Genomic DNA, 25,010 nt, shown 5'->3' with positions numbered 1-25,010 from the left:
CCTCCATGTCTGTTGCTTCTGTCTTTGTCTGAATCACAATCATCTTTTGTCTGGATCACTGTAATAACCTCCCAAGTAGTATGTGAATAAATGAAAGCTTGCCTCTGGGACATCTTCAAATGGCACATGGGAAATGTACAGAACTAAATCATATTCTCCATCCAAATTTACTGTTTCTCCCATATTATTTATCTCAGTCAGAGATGTTGATTTGCAACTAGTTTTTCAAATCATAAATTGATCATTACTTCTACTTTTCTCTTTCCTGAAACTTAAGTCATTGTTGTTCCATGTTTTAGTAATTCTACATTTTAAACATTTTCTCCTTTTAGAAAATTCTTCCCATCAGTGCCCTCCATACCCTTGAATAGTGAGTTCCTTGGGGACTGGCGTCATATTTTTTTCAACTTTTTATCAGTCTTTAAACAGAATGCCTAACATAGGTAATGCTCACAACTGTTCGAATTAAAAATTATATTCTGCAAAACAAAACACAAATATATATAAAACACATTAATTGCAAATGTATAAAATGTATGCATTTTCATTTAGATATGAAGTTAGAAAACTGATGCTTTATTATAAAGTTAATTTAAAGATTTTAAAGAAAAAGCATCAAGTATGTAATCCATAGGCACAGAGGAGTATAGACAGAAAAGTTTAAAACAGTCTAAAATAGTTCCAAATGGACTAAAATAGTTTAAACAGTCTGAATCATTTAGTCTAATAGTTTAAAATAAAATAAAATAGCAAACAGAAATTGATGACCTCTCCATCTCCTCATTAAAAAAAAGTATTGGGCCTCCCTGATGGTGCAAGGTGTTAAGCACCACACTATGAAATAGTCCACAGCCTTGGCAACACGAGTTCAATCCCCGGCTGCCAGGGAGCAACCCACATGGCGTAGCAGACCTCTTCTGACTTGCCTGCTTGCCTCAGCAGTGTACTTTGGTCAATCTGCCTGTTCTGTTCCCCACTGTCTCTGGTGAATCCTCTCACCCCCCACATCTCTGGCCTGTGCCCTAGCTCTTGTATGCATACATAAATAAATCTTTAAAAAATAAAAGTATCAGAATATCACAGTGATCTCAGTTATATAAATTGGTATCCACTGGATGGGTGATTTCATACAGTTCCTTTTTTAAAGAAAAAAGTGCACACAAGAACTGGGGTATAGGCCAGAGGTGCAGAGGGTGAGAGGATTCACCAGAGACAGACTGGGGAACAGAACAGGCAGATTGACCAAAGCGCACTGCTGAAGGGAACAGTGGGCAAGTCAGGAGAGGTCTGCTGCGCCTTGTGGGTTGCTCCCTGGCTGGGGATCAAACTCATGCTGCAGTGGCTGCAGACAGCTTCATAGGTTGCGTCTTAACTCCTTGCACCACCAGGGAGGCCCTGATTTCATACACTTTTTATACAAAGTTTAAAAAGTGGTATAAGGTTTAAAATATTATTTATTAGGAGGTACATTTTGTGGCAGGCAGAATAATGAATCTTTAAATATGTACAATCTTAGCCTGTAAACCCTGTAAATATGTTAACTTACATGGTAAGAGAGAGTCTGCAGATGTAATTAGTTAATGATTTTGAGATAGGAAGATTATCCTGAATTATATGAGGCCAATGGTGTCACAAGGGTCTTTGTATGCGAAAGAGACAGGCAGGAGACCACAGAAGCAGAGATCAGAGTGATGCCACTGTTGACTTTGAAGACGAAAGGAGTCAGATGTTAAGGAATTCAGGCAACCTCTAGAAATTGGAAAATCCAGGCATATGGATTCTCTCACAGAGCATTCAAAAGAAACAAAGCACTGCTGATACATGATTTTAGTCCTCTGAGACCCAGGTCAATCTTTTGACCTTCAAAATAGTAAGATAATAAATTTGTCTTGGTGTAAGTCACTAAATGCAGATACTGTGAGATTTCATCAATATCCTGACTAAATAAAATAGAACTCTCTAACAATAGCTTCTGTAATACCACTTTAATTTTTTTCTCTTGTTTCAGTTCACATTACTATCACCATGTTTTCATACTTAATAAGAATAATAGCATTTATTGAGGCATTAAATAATATCTCCTTTCCAACCATGTTCTATGCCTTTTGAATGTACTGACTCATTTAATACTTTCAATAATCCTATGTGACAGGTACTGTTATTATCTCCATTTTACAGAGACACCAAGGCAGAAAGAGGCTAAATAACTCAGTAAAAGTTGCATAATCAGTAACACATAAGGTTGGAACACAGCTGTCTGACTCCAGATCTGCATTTGCTCTTCCTAGAACTAACTTCCTGGCTTTTGAATGGCACAACTGTCAGCGAAGGTGCTTTCCTCTACTTCCCTATTTATGTTGTGTTATTGATAATTACTTCAGTGATATAACTTTGGCCCCCAAGATCTCTACCCCAGTGTCACCATTATGAATATGTATTGTCACCATTATGAATATGAATATGTAGTGTCACCATTATGAATATCATGGCAAAGCAGACTTGCAGAAGTCAGAAAGGCTATTAATCAGTGACCTTAAAATAGGAAGATCATTCTGAATTAATGTGGGTGGATCTAATGTAATCATACAATTCCTCAAAAGAGCTTTAAGTTACGTATATTTTATCACAATAAAATAAAATTAAAAATAAGAGAGAGCTATCTTCGGTTGAGTGCAAGAAGAGGAAGTCAGAAATATAGAGATCTAATAATGCATAATAAATATCTGATATGGTATTTTTGGGCTTGCAGATGAAGAGAGCTTAGTTGTACAACTACATCTTTTTATTACTTGAGTTGATTGCTCACTTGGAGAAAGTTCCTTTACAATAAATTCTACGGCAAGCTTTATTTTGTAATGGGATCTCTGAGGTCTAACAGACTATCTACGTATGTCAGGTAATATCCAGCCACAATAATAATTGTTTAAAAGTTGTACATTCTTCAATTATTCTGAGGTTATAAGCTTTTCTAGAGAACTGTTATAAAGTAGAAGGAAAGTTACCAATCTTAAGTTTTAAATGAAAAAAATGATCTAATTTTAAAGGCATCATAACTTAAACTTATTAGTGAATCTTTATCTCTTTTGGGAACATGATAAAAACAAAGGACTTTTCTCCCAAACATCTCCCTCCCCAATTTTTTATTTAAGTTCAGGTGTTCATTGACCTCCTGGAGCCCATTCTTAAGCCCTCTAACTGCCCATCGAGCCAGGCTAAGAACACATGAATTAAGTAGGTGTCTATAAGCTACCTTTCTACATTTGAGTTCATCTTAAACTCCCACCCTACCAAAAGGTCTTTCAATGTAGGATTATTTCAGATGTAATGACACTTGGCACATGAAATGTGCAAACTCATCCGTTTTGCCTTGGGTGGGATTGGCAGTAAAGGGGGACTCAGCTCTGTGGATAACCTCACTGCTGAAGCTCCAGGCTTGAAACCCGGTGGGGGAGGGCAGTTTCATTAAGGTGTCCTGACTAGTAAGCTTTTTTAGAAAGTGTTATTTGGAAAGCAAGCTTTTCTAACCACCCTGCCATCAATGGAACTTTTTGGCTGGTTGCACTGAAGCCATTTTTCTCATTTCAGGCTGCAAAGATGGGCAGAAAACTTGGTTTCAGAGAGCAATATAAGAAAAGATGACTTCTGAAGTTTTGAAAGTAAGCAAATGAGGTCAGTCAGCATGCTTTTGGTAACATCAGTTTCCATAAAACAGAAGACTACATTTAAAAATGCTTCCTGGTTATTATTCTAGGAGACTATTATCTAAAGAGGTCATTATATTTGCAATTCACAATGGTGTGCCTAAGTCTCACACAGACACCCACAAATCTATACATTAATTTTATAGCATGTGATGTAAAGTGTGAGACTGGTATGAGTGAAATAGGGTTAAAGAAAATGCTGCCCTGGATATCCGCTAGTGAATATTCCAAGGGTCTCTTCAGAAATCTCTTGTTAAAGAGCCACCCCTTAAGGCAACCAATGCAATGAAAGTTACTAGGGGCTGGTCAACCACGGGGGTAAGTTGGAAACCACGTTGGGCTCCAAGCAGTTACAGCGCAACCCCGATGACTGGATCAAGAAGACATGGTACATATACACCATGGAATATTACTCAGCATTCAAAAAAGATAAACACATGCAATTTGCAGCAACATGGATGTCACTGGAAGGGATCATGCTCAGCAAAATAAGCCAGAAAGAAAAAGAAAAATATTGGATGGTCTCACTCATAGCAGGAATCTAGAAAACTTAAATAAGGGACCAGGAAAATGTATAATTATAAGAAAGTGAAAATCAAAATCAACAAAAAAACTATGAACCAGAGACACTCTATGAGGGGTGGGGGTAGAGAGGGGAGGGATTGGGGTCAAAATAAGGGGGTTGCAATTGTATGGGGAATATAAAAATAAAGTTTATTTAAAAAAAAAACAGTATTGGGACACAAGCATGATTAACTCAAAAAAATAAATAAATAAATAAATAAAACGGGTTGCCTGACTATGGGTCCTCATCCGCATATTTAAAGGGGACTTATTAATGCTAAACTGCAGACATACACAAAAGGTTGATAAAAGGGAAAATGGGAAATGAATAACTTAGGGAGAAAAAGGCAATAAGTTCGTAAACACGTCCTGACCCTGGAATCCTAATGACCCACTGGGCTGGTGGAAAATGGAGGACACTGCATGGCCAAGAGGGCAACCCCTGGCCACATGGCCAGTTAAATACTCAAACAGAGAACCTAGTTGCTTAACTCCACCCTCAGATCCTCACAAGCTTCCCTTGGTGATCATGGGATTTGTAGTTCCCAGTGTCTTGATGGAGTGGGGGTAGACTCCACAAAGCCTGTATGGAGTTTACATAGGACATCCTTTCTCCCTAACACTTTTGCCCTTTGGTCAGAGGCAGAAGAAAATGAGGTAAGCAGTAGTGTTTCAGATAACAATGTATGTTCAGTTAACAGTATGTGTTGTTGAGGGTGGGGGTGTGACTGGCTGTATCAGATAGTACTATGCATATTACTATGCATTGCCAATTTCAGAATCTATTTACATCCAGATGCAGTTCCTAGAAGTGCCAAAACATTGTAATGCACAGATAAATGTGAGCAGGAAGAATGTTTTGCAGACATCTTGAATAAATGAGAGAGAGAATCACAAATGATTATTGTCTGACAGAGCCTCAGCAACTAATTGTCCAGAGCTCAAAGAATATGAATGGAAATACCATTCTAAGTATTTCCAGGTCTGCAAATGGCCAATAAGGTACAAAATGCCAAGAAGGAACAGGGTGGGCTCCCGGGGGGACAGCCATTTCTCTGGGGAGTACGTGGGAGACAAAGTGCATGACCCATCCAGCACAATGCCCGCTAACAACTGACAAATGCTGGTTAGAATCTGGGCAAGATCCCAGGCTAATCTGTGTTTCTAAGGGAAAATTGGTTGCACTTATTGAAAACTAGGTATTTTATAGAATTTGCTCCTCAAAATAACTCAACAAGATGAGTCTTTGCAAATGAAGAGCCAAAGTTCAGTGAAGTAAAGTGGTTTATTAAATGCCACACGGGGAGTAAGTGCAGGAACAAGCATTCACACATGTCCACTCACCTTGCTGGGCCTCCATATGCCAGGTGGGCTTACAGAAAATTACTGGCTAGTTCTGATACCTTTAACATTGGGGCATTGCAACAGGAGACTACATCCTGCTCCTGGCAAAGCCCAAATCTACCAGAAATTGCTGTATTAAAATAGGCAAAAGCCAACTAGAAAATACTGTCAAAGAGAACTTTCTGTAATTATGAAAAAGTTTTATTGCCGTGTAGTCCAATATGGTAAACATTAGCCATATGTGGTTACTGAGCATTAGAAATATGGCTACTGTGATTGAGGAATTGAATTTCTGTCTTGATTTAACTTTAATTAATGCAAATTTAAATAGCTGCATGTGGCCAGTAGCTACCATCTTGGATAGCACTGAACTAGGCTATTTGATTAAAAAGGACTGATAGGGGGCATTGCCCTCATTTCACCAAATAGGAATATTTCCTTTGTTTTATCCCTGATCTGTTCACCTAACCATTCATTATACATTTTTAATAGCAAAAGATTCCTCACTTTACTTAGGATCTGACACCTTTCTTAGAACAAATCTTTCTAAGCTAATAGCTGCATCCTCAGGTGTATGATGTAGGGATACTATTAGGTGTGGGTGTAAAAATAAACCCACTCATTATTCCCTGGGGTTCTCTCCCAATTTGCTCTCTCTACTTTTCTCATGTTTCAAACTTGCAGGCACCCAGGGGGCCCAGCCACACCTCAGCTCTGTGGACAGAGTGTTGCCATCCATAGAATCCAGGTGATCCCACCCTGTCAGTCTGCTGCTGCACATGGTGCTGCATGACCTTGAGGATGCTGCCTCCCCAGTAGTGTTCTCTAGTCTCCCTGGATTGCTCCTCGAGGGCCTGGGCCTCCCATGGCCCTGGGAGCAGCAGTCTGATTGTGGGCTCAGGACTCTGATGCCTCCCACGCCCTCTGGGGTGTCTGTCCTTGTTCTTTCTTATCTTCATGCCACTGCTTGTCCTTAAAAATACTGTCATTGGTGAAGGAAACTCTATGGGGACTACACGTGAGGGGTCACGTGAGGGTGGTCCCCCCCACCCCCTCACGTGTAGTCCCCATAGAGTTTCATTCAAATGAACAATGATGTAAAAAAATAAAAAAAAATATATAAAAAATTAAAAAAGGAAACATTAAAATAAAAAAGAAATACTGTTAGAGAGTTAATTGCTTAGGCTAGACCATGTCATCTATCTTTGAGAAATCCGAGTATTCTAGAAAATTCTGTATCATCTTGTTGTCTAGAGACTCAATGTTGTTCTTTGTTTACTTATTCTCACAGCTGGGTAGGCAGCTACCCTGTGTTTCTGTCTTTTCCCCCAAGCCACTCTTTCCTGCTACCACTTTTTCCAGTCACCTCTTCTGGGTTTCAGTCTGGTTTAAACAGATGCTAAATAAATCTTTGTTGACTGAGAGACTTGTTGAAATGGTAGCTCTATTAAACCATTTACCTAAATTTTCTATAATATACTTGTGGTTAGATAATGCAAAGGTTCTAACATATTATGATAATTATGTAGATTCATCCCCAGTTCAAGCTGAGAAATACAATCAATGCTACATTCTATTCATGCATTAATCTCATTAAATGAGATTAAACTGGCATGGTTTAATTTCAGTGAATGCTTTCATATCTTAGTTACTTATGTGTCCCTGGTAAATGAATAATTAACATTTTATTCTTATGCATGGGGATATTTTATAAAATACTGAGCCAAGAGAAAATGGAGGCTCTGGAACATATTAAGACTGCATCCATTACATTAACTTCATCTGGGCTTACCCAAAGAGGGAAGAACATTAAATAAGGGTTTGCTAGAACACAGAATTATGCACTAAGATACACATACATGAGGAAAAATTCAAAGTGAGCTGAAAACAGGTCAATAAAGACTACAAAGACTTCCAAGTTCATAATTGAGAATGGTACCCTTTCATCCTGAAGTATTTCACTGGTTTGACCGGTCTGTATTAGTATCTATTAAAGGAATCTAATTGAATTAAACTTTACTAACAATCCCTGGAACCATCTTTAGCTGATAATGCATAAGTGCTCTGTTCTGGGTAGAATATGACTCACTTTTATAATTATTTTTATAGGTAATTAAAAGCATTCTGAAGCTAGATCTTTAGGGAAACAATGTTTTCTTTCAGACCTGAAATAGCAATTTAGCAAACAGTAAACTTGGTGAACCTCCCAAATATTTAGTTAACAATCTGAAATGTGGAATTCAAGCACTAAGCACAATTCTGGTTCACAAGATGCCTGCGAGATAATTATTAATACATGGTCTCCCACAAAATAATGAAAGGCAATATATACAGTCACACTGAGTTACAGAATTGGGTTTAGGGGTACATTTCCTTAACATTTCAATGAAATAATTTCTTGTAGAAACAAACATCTCCAAATTAATCCAATTAAAGGCTATTAGATATATAGAGGCATTTATTTGTTCATAGCCTTATAGTGTTATTAAAAATATTCTAAGTATAATCAGGCTAGCAGTCTCAAGAGGTCGATAGTATTTTTCTCATTGAAACAAAAAATAAGCTAAAACAACTGAATGATGGTTCTTTCATAGGTTCAGATACAATTTTCGAGTTACATGAAATAATGTCATTCTACTATAATTTAACATTTAATACATCAGACTTCACAAATGTTGCTTACTTAAATATTACTTATTTTGTGACATGGTCACTTTCTTAACTAGACCTAGGTTTATGACTAATTGTAATGGTAGAACCTGTCTTGTAAACATAGTTAATAATTTAAAAATTTGTTAAGATAAATTCTAATTAAGAAACACTTCAGGAAAAGGTCAAAAGGAATATTTACAAAGAAGATGCAGCAATATTTGGGGGAAATTGGGGCCTCCCTTGTGGCGCAAGGGGTTAAGATGCAACACTATGAAGAAATCCACAATACTGCAGCACGGGTTCAATCTCCAGCCAATGAGCTACCCATGTGGCACAGCAGATCTCCCCTGACTCACCTGCTCTCCAACTCAGCAGTGTATTTCACTCAATCTGCCTGTTCTGTTCCCCACTCTGTCTCTGGTGAATCTTTTCACCCTCCCCCATACCCCCAACACCTCTGGTCTGTACCCCAGTCCTTGCATACATAAATGAATCTTAAAAAAAAGATTTGATGGAAAAATGAACATATTTTGGAATCAGACCAATCAAGGTTTAAATTTCCATCATTTCTCTTTATGTAATATAATCTTAATGAAGTTATTACCTCCTATTTTATGTAAAATGAAGTTATGAACAGCTACCCAGAAGCTTCTAGAAATCAGGACAATATTTAAACATAGGCATAAAACACTTTCTATGTTAATCCTTTTTCTTTCCTTCCTTCATCTTCTTATTGCCATCATCCATGATCACATGACAATGATCAAGCATGTGATGGAGATGAGAAAATGCACAGCATGGTGCTGCAGAAAGAGTACTAGTTTGAGAATCAAGTCACTGTGTTCAGTCAGGCCTCTCTGGATTACAACCACGGAAGATGTATGAAGGTCATAAGAATTTGTCTGTAAAGTCAAGAAATGATTTAATAGTGTGCGTCGGTCTGGAGCCTTTGTTGCCTCCTGGCATCTTGTCATTTTCATGAAGTACGGGCACAGACTGCAGCCTGGGAGAGCTGCCTATTAGACTTTCCTTGCATTACTGAAGTCCATATAGATCATTAATTCTTTCTTCACTTAGATCTGCTTACTGGGGAAGGAACAGGTCAACATTTTCAAGCACTCTGGGAGATCACCTACAGGAAAACTTGGATGCAGGGGAGTAGGCAGGGGAGTGGAAGGTATAAATCCTCCTATTCTTCTTTCAATGTAAGTAGCTCTCTTTTAAAGTGTTTATTATATTTTTATTTACATGAATAGGGAATTCCATAGTTAAAAAGTGTAAAAAGCCCTGGATTAGCTGATCTTTTACGTTTTTCATGATATTACTTGTATTGACTGTGCCTATCCCCCGGAAATTCATGAAGAAGAAAGGCATCACAAAACACTTTTCAGAAACTTCAGCAATAGGCTAGGCCATATGCAAACTAGACCCAGTGACCAGAGTGGGAAGAGCAGTGGGTGGAGCTGGCAGCAGAATTTCTGGGGGACACAGAACCAAAATAAATGAATGCCTGTGCCACATGTTTGAGATACACTAACATACATGGTAAGATGAACTGGGGAAGATTTCCCACTGCCCCGGCTTCTGTACATGCACACGACTGAGGAGCTCTGGTCATGCCAGGTCATCTTTCTTGCCAGTTTCCTCATCTGTAAACTGATGGTTTGGGGATAGTGTCCCAATGCAAACTATATAATAAAATAACTACCTAAAAAGTAAGGGGAAGAAGAGGGAAGCAGTAGAAATGGGAAGGGAAAGTACTGCTAAGACCAATTTTGCTAAATAAGGTTCAGGGGTCAGTGATGTGGCAGCAGGAGGGAGTATAATTAACCTCACATTTCTGATGCTAAGGTCGATTTCAATGAGATCAGTGAAGGACAATATGGAGGTCTTGTCAAGCATGGGGACATCTTCCAGGGAGTTCCATAACACCACTCTGGGAGATTTAGTGGTATTGACAACGGGCGGGGAGTAGAAAACAAACATTTTACTGTCTGCAGTGAAAGCTATTTGTAAGTATGCACAGTTAGTTGAAGGAAAAATGAGGAAGTAGTTTCAAATTTCCTGTCATGGAATAGCTTCAGGAATTGTTTACCTAGATTTACAAATGGAATCAAATAATTAACACTTGGCCTTGGGATATTCTTTTAAAAGCAGCATGAAAGTCCAAATATGTATTTTTAAAGAAACATGAAAGTTTAGATGAGGTACTTGTTATTGACTGTTTAGTTCATGAGCTCATCTGGCATGAAATAAAATGCTTCTTTATCCATGCAGTGATTGCAAAAGTCAAATATGTCAAAGCGACCTACACAACAATTTTCAGTCTATGGATCTTATTTTTCATAAGCCTCACCACACAGTCCTCACAGAGAGTTCTTGTTTCTGATGGATTTGCTTCACCTCCTTTGTGAAAGCCTTAGAGAGAAGGCAGTAAGCAGGAAAATCAGCTATTTATAGGCGTTTTGACTAAAAGTGTCTGCTCAGCGTGCCATGGAATACTTCCAAGAGGTGGGAGAACAGGAAACTATCTAAAATCAACTATAAGACTGGAGGAGTGTTATGGGGGAAAGATTTTACATGGGAGTCATTTTCAGAAAGCTTGGGTTTCATTTGCAAACAAGTGACAGTTACTTTCACTGACAACTTCCTGAGTTACCAAAGAGACAGCTAAACTTTTACTAGTTAAGAAGAAAAAAATGACATGACTTCTCTGAGGATTACAAGGAGTTAGCATCCTTAAAGGACTTCAAAGGGAAAAGTCCTCTGGCAGCACCTCTCTCTGTACCTATTTACTGCTGGAGGGGCTGCCAGTCAAACTGATGCTACCACAACTTACACTAGCAGGTGGCTAAGAGTGGACTCCAGGTGCTGGGTTACCTAACACTGGTCCTACAGTACCCACAGGAGCATTTTTATCATCATCCTTTTCCACTTTTATAACTATAAATGGCAAAGCCATTTGCTCACATTTTTCATAATTAAGAGTCAAAATTCAGTTAAATGTAGTTCATTCTTGCCATGAATTGTGATGTGCTGTGATCCAGTAGGCTGTATCTATGATTTTTTGTTTTGTTTTCATTGTTTTGGTGGCTGTGGGGATGCACACAAGGTAGGGAATCTTTAGACTGCAAAAAGAAGATGGCTGTCTGAGAAAGTATGAGCTTCCATGGTTCTGTAGATCTTGAGAGAGAACTTGCTTCACTGTTTGTGTTGCCTGACTCTGTACAGTCATATAAGAATGATGTAGTTTCCAGATTTTACCTATTATAAATAGTGCTGCAATAAATATAGGAGTACAGGAAACCATCCAAATTCCCCCAAATAAATGACTGGATCAAGAAGATGTGGTATATACACACAATGGAATACTATTCAGCAATCAAAAAACATAAACTCATGCAATTTGCAGCAACATGGATGGAGCTAGAAGGAATTATGCTTAGTGAAATAACTCAGAAGGAAAAAGAAAAGTATCGGATGGTTTCACTTCTAGGAGGACTATAGGGGAACCAAATAAGACATCAGGGGTAAAAATAATAACAATACAAAACAAAACCAAACCAGACAATTTTAAAAGAGACATCCTGCAGGAGAGGAGGAGGGAGTTGGATCAGCGGGAGAGAGGGAGGAGCACAGGGGGCTGTGGTGATGGTGCACAGGTGCAGTGGTGAAGGAAACTCTATGGGGACTACACCTGGGAGGGAGGAAGCAAACATTGTTTAAAAATGAACAATATTAAATAAATAAATAAATAAATAAATAAAAATGCCTATTGCAGAAAATTTAAAAAAAGAATGAGGTAGTTGGTTTCAGAGAAAGGAGAGGACTGATCAGGGACTTGGCATGAGCAAAGTAGAGTGATAGTCAGGGTATACTGTCATGTGCTAGCAATGGTGAAAGAACTCCCATCTATCAAAGCTGCTATGGTAGAAACTCTTCTCAGAGTACCTGAATGAACCAATAAAGGAGATGAAGAAAGGTGGCTATAATCCTCTTGTAGACAAGCCCTGTAGCTGTTATTAAATAACATTTTCCCGTTGACTTATTAACGCTGGCTGGAGTAAGGCAGCAGAGTCTTGCAGACTAAAAATATAGGGAATAAAAGCAGGTTTTATCTGAACAAACCAAAGCTTGAGGAGGCCAAAAGAGCTGTGTTCCATTTGTAAATATTAAGCCACGAGAAACCTGACTCACGGACACAGAGCTATCAGAAGTGGATCGGTTGTGATCCTTTCAGTGATAGACAAAAGTTTTACATGTGTAGTTGGCCTGTGGGATAAAAAATCCTTAAAGCTACTCTGTGATGAAAGACCTAGTCTCTTCCAAAAGTAGGAGAGGGTTTTCTTTTACCAAAGAATCATATATGTTCACTCTAACCCTGCTTTAATTAAAATCAGATCAAACCAAAGAAAAAAAAAGGTGGTATGGTATGTAACCCACATGAAGATTAAGTTCTGAAGCATGTTCATGTCTGAGCATTTGTAACTCAAAATATTTCACACTATAATTTTAACTTATTTCCCAAATTTAAAATTAAACTTTTTTCCTAACACCTGATCAAACACAAGAGTAATATCATTATGCCCATTTTTCAGATAGAGGAATGGAAGTATGAAGTAGAGGGAGCCCCAAGTCATGTTCAAGGTCAGCTGCAGTGTTAAAGGATCACCTGCAGCCCACATTTTCATCTGTTATGTTCTACTGCCCCCTTCAGTAAATAAAATTACAACTGTAGTCTGACAGTTTCCTAGAATGGGATTAAAGTGTGCTTCCTGGATTGATCTTTCATATCAGAATCATCCTAGATGTACAGAATCAGAATCTCTTAGATTAATGCCAGAAATCCTCATTTTACAGACACTCTCAAGGTGATTCTCCTACACAAAAAGTTAAGGAAACTTTGCCTTAAATATTTCATGGCAGAGTAAGTGGCCATACATATGATTCTGTATGTGCAGACAAATAGGGCATTGTTGTATTAATTTTACCCATATGGGTACCACTGTGTAATGTTTAATATGGCATTTCCAACTTTAGAGCTCTATCTTCTTTTGACTTACTTTTCAATGTCAAAAGCAGTGACCAAGATTAGCCAGTAGCCTGTGGCGTCCCCTAGCACTATTCCTTTCAGATTTTCTAGAAATGGCTTTGATTTAATCTACTTGGGCCCAGTGTTCTAATACATTTTCTCCTACATGTCACAATTACATATATCGTTAACATACAATATATACTGTTAGATTATATAATATATATTAATATCAATTATATATTATATAATGTTAATATAGTATATCATATACTATTGTTATATATAATATTACATGTTATATACTCATTACACATGTATACATATGTATTATATATATTTTACAATATAATATTAATATATAATAATATACAAATATATATAAATTTTATGTTTGACTTTGGAAAGTATGATGACAGTTATGTTGATAATTTTTATCTTAGGAAACTAGGAGAGAGGTAAGGGAGTTGGCTGCCAAGAAAGTAGAAGATGCCAGAAAGAAGAGTTTGTCTTCAAAATCCCAGTTTCAATTCAGTGCAGTGCCGAAAGATCACCTGTACCAATATGGAATAGTTTTGCTCCATTTGTCCCCCTTTGGAATGTGTCTTACTCATAATGAAACTACTGGGAGGCAGGAGGCACTGACAGGGAAGACAGGAGAATCATGCTCACTTCTTTATTTTACAAGTTAAAAACACTACTCTGCCATTTGTAACTACAGGATTACAAATTGCAGGCAATTATTTATTTAACAGCAACTTTCATCTCTTGTGAACCTTTTAAGCCACAAACATGCTTCAAATCTAAATTTCAGATCAGTTCTTTCCTCCCTTTGCCTCCTGTGCATTGACCCCACTGCCGTAAAAGAAGGTAGTAAGAATGGATACGGTAGTCTGTGCAAAGTCTTACAAGTTTTTCACAGATGTGCAAGACATAATAGGAAAAAGAGCAGTGAACTACAGCTGTGCAGCGAGCATGCTGTTATCAGCCTGTTACAGATGAGATGATTTATTTTGTTTCAACGAAGGTATCTCCTTAGAGTTTATTCTTTTCACTTTTAGACAGAGTGTGTTGGACTAAATAATCTCAAAAACTCTTCAGAAGGTGACTATTAGATGGGAAATAGGTAGGTGGAAAGAAGCTACTGCCACCACACAGGGGGAAATTTGTGAATGAGAAGGTATATTAGATGGACTTCCAATGAGGCGGTTCTAAAATGTTTTTTTTTTTAAAACTAGTTCTTTAATTATTCACATTAAGGTTTTAGAGATATGGAGAGTAAAATCAGGGAGAAGTTAGACAATCTTGATGGTTTATATTACATAACTGTTAAAAAAACAAAATGGGAATGGAAGTCATTTCCTTTTATTGTTGTTGGATGTCTCCTTTTATGAAAGGGAATTATTCTCACATCTGGGAAACAGGACACTCCTAACTGTTTTATACTTATGGCCTTAGATGGAGTTCAATATAATCATTGTAAAAGTAATGAGTTTTCCAATGGGATCTACAAAAATTTGTTTTCCTACTTCAAAGTCATTTTTCTTAGATGGACTCTGTGAAATGGTATATTTAAAATGTATCTTATGTCATGAATCAGAGCACAAAGAGAGTACATGAAAATACCTATTTTCACAGTGTGGTAGAAGGATGTCTGGGCAGATGTACCATGTACACATGTTCATGTACAGATACATAAGCCACAGTAAGCTTCATAGACAGTTGTGTGATACCACAAGCCTGAATTTGATAGAAAGTTTCCTAATTCTGTGGGAACAATGAGAAGACACTCCAAATGATAGGAATAATATACATGAAAGGAAAGGTCTACCTATCTAGAAAACTCATTTTTGAAAAAGTAATTAGACATTTCTTTATCTTAGAAATGGAAACAAGGGAGGGTATATAACTAAGCTTTAGCAAATGAAAAAAATCCAGTTTTTAAAGATAGCCATAAAGAGATCAGAGAATCAGAAGAGGTATTTCCTTGGGCATATGAGTGTTCCCACGAAATAACAGAAAACAGTGAAAATAAATAATTTGTCAAATATAAGAGGAGTAGATATACTACAATTCATCTTTTATTTCTGTTAATTGCACAACAATAATTGATTCTTTATATCTACCTTCTAGGTACAAACAGAGAAGAGTGGGCTGAAGGAGAATAAATAATTTGTTGAAAAAAATTAAAGCATCCCTCCTGCCGTGGTTTCAATCTAAGTATTTATAAAAACTTGTGAATAAGCATTTATAAAAATAAGGTAAAAATGTTTTCACTGTGCCATAATGTGTTCCAAATAGCAGCTACTAGGGACAGAACCTGTGGGTGAAGAATGAGGCAAAATAGTCTTGATAAGTTATACAAACATGTTATTTTATTCCAATAGGAAAAGTTATGGGTTCAACATCTGATGAGTAATACAAATCTTGGTGAAGTCATAAAACTCTTCATAAACATCAGTAATAGAAGCTTGGGTTTTACCTGAAAAGATCACCTTTTTTTCCTCTACCAAACTTCCACAGAAAATGACAGAAAAATCTAAGAGGTACTAGCGCTTGAGATATTTCAAGTTTCTAATTTAATCATTTAGACTATCAAGATGGAATTTCTCCATTGTTCAGCTCCATTTCTTTGAGCTCAATGGCCAGGGATGTAGCAATATATGATCTAAAGTGAAAAAAAGCTTAACTAAGTAAAAATTTCTTAATTGTGAACTCTAAATTCACAATAATCCACCAAGAGAAGATGCTGTCCTTGAACTTAAAGGCAAAATGATTTAAAAAAATTAATCACCAAATCAAAGTCAGCTTGACAATACTGCCTGCACTTTTTAGTGATTCCTGTAATACCAAAAACAATAGACCAAGGTGTTCTATGATTATTTACAAGTCACTGTTAGGATAAAATTGTATAAAGTCATGATCTCAAATGGACCAGAGATTATGGATGAACTTTTCTCTACAGAGTGATAATTGATCACTGTAAGTTACTATCCTTAATGTGCAACCAAGCAAAATATCCGCTATGGATACCAGAGAAAGAAGAAATAAAATCTACTCATCCCTGAGAGATCCAAGGCTAGTTTTTCATCTTTTATCCTGTGCTAACCAGTACTTTGCCTTCCATTAGTAGACTGAACTCTGTGGGGTGAGAAAGCATGTGCTATATAAACTTTGACTGCACCTAACCAAGTACTTTTGGTGTTGCTGAAATGTTTTTAGAATAATGAAATTGCAGAATAAGAATAGTAAAGTGTCCTTAACAAATTTCAAGAAGGATTTTCCATTTTTTTTGGATCTTTCTTTAGCTACCACTACTTTTTTCTGGACTCCTGCTTTCTCATAGGGTTTTGCTAATTTTCATTCTCCTCCCCCGCCCCCATTAATTGGATAGGGGTAATATTGAGAATTAGAGAGATTCAGAAAACTACCAGGATTGTGCTGCTGATTAGCACTTCTGCGTTCAAAGTTAGTATCAAGCAGGAGTAACATTTTTCTATCAACAAAAAGGGACATATCTACTAATATCAGTAAAAAATATGAAGAAGATTGTGTAAGCCAAAGAGTAAATGCATTCAAGAATTTTGACATGCCTTGATGAATTATTAAAACATTAAATTAAAAATAAAGAAAACCATCAATTAATGTGGCTGATGAATTAAAAAAGGCAGCAAGGAAACATTGCAGTAACCAAAGTTATTAGCAAAATTGTTCAACACTGTCATACATTTCATATAAAACAGTTTAACTGATTTGGTATAATTTAAATTGTTCTAAAACAATGGCCAAGAAAAGAAAATGCCCACTGGGCAAAGACTGAAATAATCTTAAAAATATGAAAAATAGTTGTACCTACATTGAAAAAAAATCTTGCATTTATGCTTGTTATGAATGATTCTTTAGAGATCTTTTGTGAAGCTCTATTTAACCAACAGACAGTCCTTTCCCCTCCACATTCGACCCCTGCCATCCCCAAATTTTAATTTTGCAAAGGAACAGTAAGCATTCAGGATTCCTGTCATGGAAAAGGACTGATCATATTTCAATCACTAAGTAACAGAATGTCCCTTAATACCACTGTGTCAATTAAAGATTTTATGAAGTCCCTGTGGAGACACAGATTTGGAGGTATCTGATGTCTGAACCTATTTTCCTACCATCTGTACACACATTAGTTTGTTAGCTCTTTCATCTCACTAGTCATTATCCAGAGAAGAAATAAAATAACAAAACTATCCTCTCTCTTCCCCCCAGACCACCAAAACCAACAACATTGTCATCAAAAACAAAGTAATAAAAGAGTTATACCCAAACCTGGTCAGTCCTTCCATTTCTTGAAACTTGCACACAAACTGAAGAAACCCATTCAGCCTTAAAAAGGTCGATCATTTTGCTCTCCTAAAATTTCATCTCTGAGAGTGCTTTCTTTCTCGGTCTCTGTCTTGCTCTCTCTCTGTGTGTGTCTTTCTACTTCTACCGGAGAGCGTTTTGTTTCCCTTTTCCTGTTTCTGCTGCTGGATGAATGCAAAATACATGATTTGAAGGGTTTGTTTTTTTTTAAGGTTAACAGTTGGAAATCTAAAATCTTGCTCTTCTGAATGGCTTTGTATGCCAATCATTCAACACACAACATTTACATAAAGAAGCATATACAGAACCAAGAATCCTGCTTGCTTTAAGCAAAAACAAAACAACAAAAACTCCTTTTACTCCTTTGAATCCCTTCCTATTTTATTTACTTAACTATTAGCACTTACCCTGAGATGTGCCATAAATGCTCTATTCCAAATGTATAAAAGCCAACCACATCTCAACTGAGAATTAAACAGTTTTAATGTCTTCAAATCCATGTCCCTGCTCCAAACCCTGATACAGACAGTCACTGGCAGCGGTACAATAGTTCTAAACAGCAGACATCTGATTCTTGACATTTAAAAATAACAATATCGGAAAAAAAGAGAGTCTTTTTTTTTATTAACTACAAACAGCTTGTGAGTGAGCACACAGCCCAATTGACTGTATTTACTGGAACTTGCAATAATTTCAAGCTACAGTATTTTATTTCTAAATCCATGTCAGACAGAAGCTAAATACCTATAGACCTCTCATTTTCTATACAGTGTAGCAATGACCTAAATTAAATGAATTCTAAGTGATAACTCCTTAAAGGGAGAATCAGAACTTTGCAAATACCTAGATTCTATTATTGGTAAGCATTAATTTAACTTCTGTTCAGCCTTGAATCTAATTAGAAACGTATCAGTCATTCCATAGCTTGTGTAAGGTGGGTCACATTTCATATAAGGCGTTCTTCACTTATGCACGTAAGAGACTGAATACATTTGTTCCAGAACAAAATAAGTAATGAAATGAAAAATGCACTTATTTCTTTATTTGAAGGATATTATAGATTCAGATCTGGGGGCAAGTATTAGCTCTTCTACTTACTATCTATGTGCTCTTGGAAAATGATTTAATCTTTTGTGCCTCAGTTTTCTCATCTGCAAAAATGGGAAAAATATACTTTCCAAAGTTTTAGTTACTAAATGAGACACTGTATAATTTGTGGCACATAACAGGTGTTTGATGTATGCTACTTCCTCTCTGTTTTGTGTTTAGGCAAGGTTCAGGTGTGGTAAATGGAAAAATTCAGGCTTAGAAGACAGTTGAATCAGTTTTCACCCACCATGTTGCCACGCACTACCTCCATATCCTTGGGCAAGTTGCTTAACTTGATTTGCTAAATCTCAGTTTCTTCAACTTAAAATGCCTCATAGAGTTCTAAAGAACAAATTGAAAAAAATACCTACTTTTATTAGGCATTTATTAAATGAGAGCTCCAGGCCTTACAAATCTTGAAAATTGCTCTAATTAAATACTCTGCATATGTAACTTAGAAGTTTAAAGATGTAGACTGAGATCACAGGATTTCTAGACCAAGTGCCTTATTTTATAGCAGAGGAATGAGATCCAGACAACTGCAATGGTGGTTCCAAGTCATATCACTAGTTAGTGAATAATCACTGGTTAGTGACTGATCACCAACTAGTTGGTGTATCACCAGTTAATGTCAAAGAGAACTAAAACACAGATCCTCTTATTTAAAGGTCAGGGCTTTGTCCATTAAACCTTGTTGAAACTGAACAAATTTCCAATTCCAGTTGCAATACTGGTTGGTAGTTAAAGCAATCGTGGCTGCTCCAATTCCCCAAATTTGCTTTGAAAGCAAATTTTTAAGCTCTTAATGAATGAGCTTAGCAATAAAATTATCCATGGGAACTGGCAGGGGCTTGGTAAACCTATCTTTTGGAGAGGATCTTTTGCAGGATGGAAATTCCTTCTTTTCCTACAAAGTAAGGAAAGAGCTGGAAATAACTTCCAGTTCACAAGCGTTTCCCACTCTCCTTCCTCCTATGAATGTCCATTCTTTAGAGAAAGTGTTTGACTCCACAAGCTGGTAGGAAGGAACACAATGTTCTAAATTTAGTTTATTTAGTAAACGTACTACCTCTCCACCTTGAAATATAGAATTTTTTTCAGTTTGATTGACTTGCACATAATAGGGGCTCAACAAATGTTAATATCTGTTAAAGAAGATAAATAATTCAAAAATAGAATTTCCAAATCTTTGTAACATGAGATTCAATAATGCTACCACATCAAATGCCATACTTAAATCTTCAAGCTTTCATTTTCATTTTACTGAAGAACTTTAATAATAATAGATTTACTTTAAGGATTATTTCCCTCCTTGCTCACCATTTTCATGGCCTTCATTCCAAGGTTGTATTGGTGTAGGGTAAGGTAAAAAGTATCAGGCTTTGCTGCCCTCCCGCCATTAAGATAGATGATGGAACCCTGTGGTCCCGAATGCATGCCTGATGGCGGGCACCTGGAATAGGGTGTGGGCATAGGTAGATGGGATTCACCTGGGCTAAGACTGGGCTTTTAAGGGCGGCGTCATGGGGATGCCAGCAGGAGCAGAGAAGCCGAGAGAGAAGCAGAGCCATGAGAGAGAACGCGAAAGAAGGCTGGAGAGCCTGGAGTGAAGACTTACCGTGGGCTAGGAGCCTCCCAGCCCCCCAGCCTCCCTACCTGCCATGTACCTGGTAAATCCCAATAAAAGCCTGCAAAAAACCACTGAGGGCTCCAGGACTCTCTCCTTCACCCGGTCTGCTGGATCAGAGAACCTGCTCAGTGGCCTGTCCTGCCCCCTACAATTGGGTTTATTGGAAAGAGCTATTATGCATCAAACAGATATAGGTTTGAATCTCAGTACTGTAACATACTGGTCACGTGGCTTTGAAGCACCAGCTATCTCTAAGTCTCAGTTTCCTCTAATGTTAAAACAGTATTATTATATCTAGCTTTTAGGATTATGAGATTAAATGAAATAACGAATATAAAAATGCTTACTACAGCATCTGGTACATACTAGATTTTCAATTAATACCAGTTTTCTTTTTTCCTTATCCTTTCAATTTTCACCACTACTTGACATTTTCACTTAATACAGTTATAAAAAAAGCAAAGATGAATTTAAGGTAGGAAGAATGTAGGCAATTATGCAAGTGCAAGGAAAACATTTGTTACTAACAAAGGCTGGTTCTAGTCCATGTAGAATTAATCTGTCCTTCCTTAATCTGATATTTATAACTAATCTCACCACTACTTATTAAGATTCAGGGTTGGTTTATTTTTATTTTTAAATCTCATTCTAGGGCTTCCATTTCTTCATACCCAACCTTCCTTTAAGACAGGTATTTTTATCAAAAGAATTTATTCTCAGTGGTGGATGATATTTATGAGTTTAAAGAATTTCTAAAGCCTTCAGTTGTGACCTTATAATGGTCATTTCTATAAATTAAGAGACTTGGATTCTAGTCCTATCATTGCCACATACTAACAATATAACCCATGCCTTTACCTTTCTTTATTTTTTAAAAATACTAATTGATGTGGTTGGATCAGATGATCTCTTTAATTCTAAAATTCTATTATTATTTCTTGATGACTTAATTGACACATGTAGTAATCTTATGGTAAATGGGAAAATACCACTTTCAGGGAGAGATACTGACTATGTGAGTATGTTTGTGAAAACCACCCATTCATGTTGGTGGCTTCTGAACTCTGTGGATGAGCTCTGGCAATATATCCTGGTTGCTTGCCTGGAATATTCTCAGGACTTGGTGGAAGCATTCCCAAGAGAACCAGGTTTGTCAGGAGGATCTCAAAGAGAGAAAAAAAGATTAACATCTCTGGGAAAGACTTTCTTCTTCCATTCTTCTTAAGTTGAAATTGGAAAATGATTATGAAATACTTTTATATTCCATTAAAAACTCCTTTAAACGATGGGACTACCAGAGGAGAACAGAGCAAAAAGGTAATCTGAAAAGGAAAAACATGAGGGTCCTTCTTACGGAGGGTTGTATCTTTGGGAAAATGACAAAAGTAGAGGGAGGAAATGGAGAAGAAATAAACTCTGGCCCTGATATTTGAATCTAGGTGAAATCTAGTTTAAGTGGGTTGGAGGGCAGTAGGAAAAGCATGAGGAGGCTGTGGGAAGGGAGGAGCAACCTGCCTCGGGTCTGTATGTGTGTGGGATTTACATGCTGACACTAATTGTATTTTATTGTGCAGATGCTTCCCCCTCTTTCCTCCTCTTTTCTGTCGCCTTGGGTCTCTGCAGCTGTGCTTGTCAGGTCCCCAAACTGGCTGCCTCCCCACCTCCTCAGGGCCCAGGACATTGCCACTATTCGCTGTGCTCTGGGGGCTCAGGTGGGGGTGCAGTTAGTGTTGGTGGTGATGATAGCAATTGCAATGGTGAAGACATAGGTCAATTTTCCCAAACAAATAACCTCAGGCAGAATTTTACAACAACAATAATTATAATACCACCACTGGATAGATATAATTAAACTCCAAAATTCAAAAGATTTGGTTGACTTTTGTAAATAGGTGGATTTATTTTAAAATCCTGTGTAGATTTCCCTTTTCTCTCCTCCTATTCCATCATCCCTCAGACAAAAGAGGAACACAAAACTTTAACAACTCCTTGCCTTCATGTGGGTGTGCTTTTCAAAGTACTTTTCTATCTAGTCTCTCAAGATAACTGGATGAAGTTGGTAGCCAGTTTGTTTTTTGATAAGAGCACTCAGTTACAGCAACGCTAAATGATTTTCTCAGATAATTCATAGTTGGACCAAGACTAGGACCAAGAGAAAATGCCACACAATTGGCAGAGACAATCAGCATCCATCATCACTATATAAATGGTACCTGAAGGTATTGGCAGGAACGTTCTTGTTGACACGACTCTGACTTCACCACAGCCTGGTCCATGTTCACCGAGGCCTTCTGGTATACCTCCCGGGCCCGGCTCACGGTCAGGGTGGAGGACCAGGCGCTCTTCTTCAGGAGTGGCGTGTCCAGGTTGACCGGCAGATTGGCACAGGTGGAGCACTTGACGTCGTTGTTACTGCGCGAGGCCTTCACCGCTTGCTCGCTGATGGTATTGTAGGCCTCCATGAAGTACTGCGAGGCCGAGCGGTCGGGGCACCTGCCCATGGTCATCACGGCTGAGGGCGCATGGTAGATGCACATGTCGCCGTCCAGGTTGTCGTCAGAGCTCCACCAGCCTGGGGAGGTGCTGGGCCGGGCCTTGGGCTCTGCGCGCCGCTCTTTGCTCTTGCTGCGCTTGCCATACCTCACGGTCTGCGTCTCGTCGGGGCTGGCCTTACCCCCGTTGACGCTGCCCTTGGACGGCCCCTCCAGGGAGTGCGACTTGGTGAAGAGCTTCTGGACCGAGTGGACCAGGTGGCGGATGCGGCCCGGGCTGTCGCTGCGGTGCTCCACGGCTGTGCGCTTGTACTGCAGCGTGTGGTAGCCATCCCGGTTGAGCGGCAGCTGCCTCTCAAACTGGTCCAGGAGGTTGGCGGGAATGCGGTTGGCCTTGGTGGCCAGTGTGCGGGGCACCAGGGCGCACTCGTCCTTCAGCTCCTGCTGGGAGTTGTAGTGGCGACGCGGGAAGGTGCTGCTGGCCAGAGGGTCGCTGAAGGGGCCCACGCACTCGGCCTGGAAGGAGTTGCGCTGCGTGTAGTAGGGGTGGTCGGCCGGGTGGTGCTCCACGGGGCTCAGCAGGTATGGCTTCCGGTCTGAGTGGTGCGACAGCGAGTCGCAGGTAGAATCACAGGTGACTCCGTGGTGATGGCTGCGGCTGCCCGATAAGCCTTTCATTGCTGATGGGGCGCAGCCACAGGAGTCATGGACATGCGGTGGTCAGGTCCCAGACTCGCTCCACGCAGACCTGGGGGAATAAAGATGAGGGTGAGGGGAATGGTTAACACACGTCTCTTGGTCGACAGCTATTGCTCTTTTTTTGAGTGTGCTGTCGGCAACTGTGTTGGTTTTCTCACAAAAGAATTTACCACTAAATTTTAATGCATTGTTGGAAAAACATTGTTAACTTCCATAGGGTGGGAAAGCTGACTCCAAATTTGATAGAGACACAGTAGAGATGAAAGCTAGTAAACCTGAAAAAGGAAACTATAAAAAGCTAAACTGAAAATTATTTGGAAATCCAGCCCCCCTAACCCCCCATGCTAATAGCTACATGTATCTTCCCTTTGCTTCTCTGGTGTTATTCATAAAGTTGACATCTGAAGGACTCAGTTTCTCTGGAGGTGTTGCTGATACCATTTGCTGCCTTACTACCCCTCCCTGCTTCCACAGCATCTATTGCACATGCTCTTAGCTCTCAGGATTGCTTGTCGTGGTCTTTCCCTTTAGTTTCGGTTCCTGGAAGGCCAGCCTGCCTCTTAGTCACCTTGACATCCCCCTTTGTAGCATCAAGCCAGCCATGTAAACACATGGGAGTGAAAATGTGAAATGTGAGTAAAAAATAATTAAATAAAAGAGGCTACTGGCACTTTATAACTGTAGTATATGTCTATCTTCTGTTGTACATTTTCTTGTTAGAATGCTGTGGTAACAATTGCAGCACGCAAACAATCCACTACCCCCCCTCCCACCAGATATTAGAATTGAAAAGACTGACAGTGTGGTAAATAAATCAGAGACACAGAGAAAGCTGGCTTATGCACTTATATCAGAGAATGAAGAGTTTCCTTTAACAAACAGGGTACTGTTGCACAACAAATCAACTTGAATTGGTTAGTTTGAAATATCATGGCAACTCCTCTTCCTGCTTTTTTTTTAAAGATTTATTTCATTTATTTATGCATACAAGAATCTCTGAGGTGTAGGTGAGAGCTGCATGGGGTAAGAGGATTCACCAGTGACAGAGTGAAGAGCAGAACAGACAGATCCACTGAAATACACTGCTGAGGGGAGCAGCAGGTGAGACAGGAGAGGTCTGTTGTGCCATCTGGGTTAGCTCCCCATGTAGGGATCGAACTCATGCCACAGTTCTGGCACCAAGGAGGCGCCTCCTCTTCCTCATTTAAAGGTTTCTGATTAAATGCTCACAAATGATGACAAGAAGACCAAAAGAAAGGCCACTGAAAGTTCTTAAGGACATGAAGGTCCTGAATCTGTGGGTCAGCTGAGCCTTGGAGACAAGTGACTCTGGCTGCTCCATCCATGAGAAGTAATTCTTTCTGAGCACAGGTTATCCCCATGGTTTAGTAACAGAGGCTGATATTCTATCCATCAGAGTTTTTTCTTTTGACTCTAGCAGAGTGTGTTCTATGCAG

The 25,010-nt window shown here is 38.6% G+C and overlaps 1 protein-coding gene across 16 annotated transcripts in view; it reads right to left on the bottom strand.

Moving 5' to 3' along the window:
- DLGAP1 (DLG associated protein 1) overlaps nt 1-23,544 on the bottom strand; it is a gene marked incomplete at both ends in the record, with an annotated part of 338,395 nt that extends 314,851 nt beyond the window's left edge. For 5 of the 16 annotated variants that reach the window (XM_084252593.1, XM_084252595.1, XM_084252596.1 and 2 more), the window contains one exon: nt 18,051-18,143. In XM_084252593.1, the coding sequence (XP_084108719.1) occupies nt 18,051-18,143 (93 nt within the window). Of the gene's footprint in view, nt 1-17,601; nt 17,683-18,050; nt 18,144-22,575 lie in introns of those variants that run through there. The other 11 variants (XM_084252594.1, XM_084252598.1, XM_084252582.1 and 8 more) reach the window with 4 other exon arrangements.
- Nucleotides 23,545-25,010: the final 1,466 nt, after the last annotated feature.

Source organism: Talpa europaea (genome assembly GCF_964194135.1).
Source record: "Talpa europaea genome assembly, chromosome: 13".
In the NCBI taxonomy this organism is placed as follows: Eukaryota; Metazoa; Chordata; class Mammalia; order Eulipotyphla; family Talpidae; genus Talpa; species Talpa europaea.
Note: the sequence above shows the minus strand (reverse complement) of the source record. Positions and strands in the feature narration are given on the sequence as shown.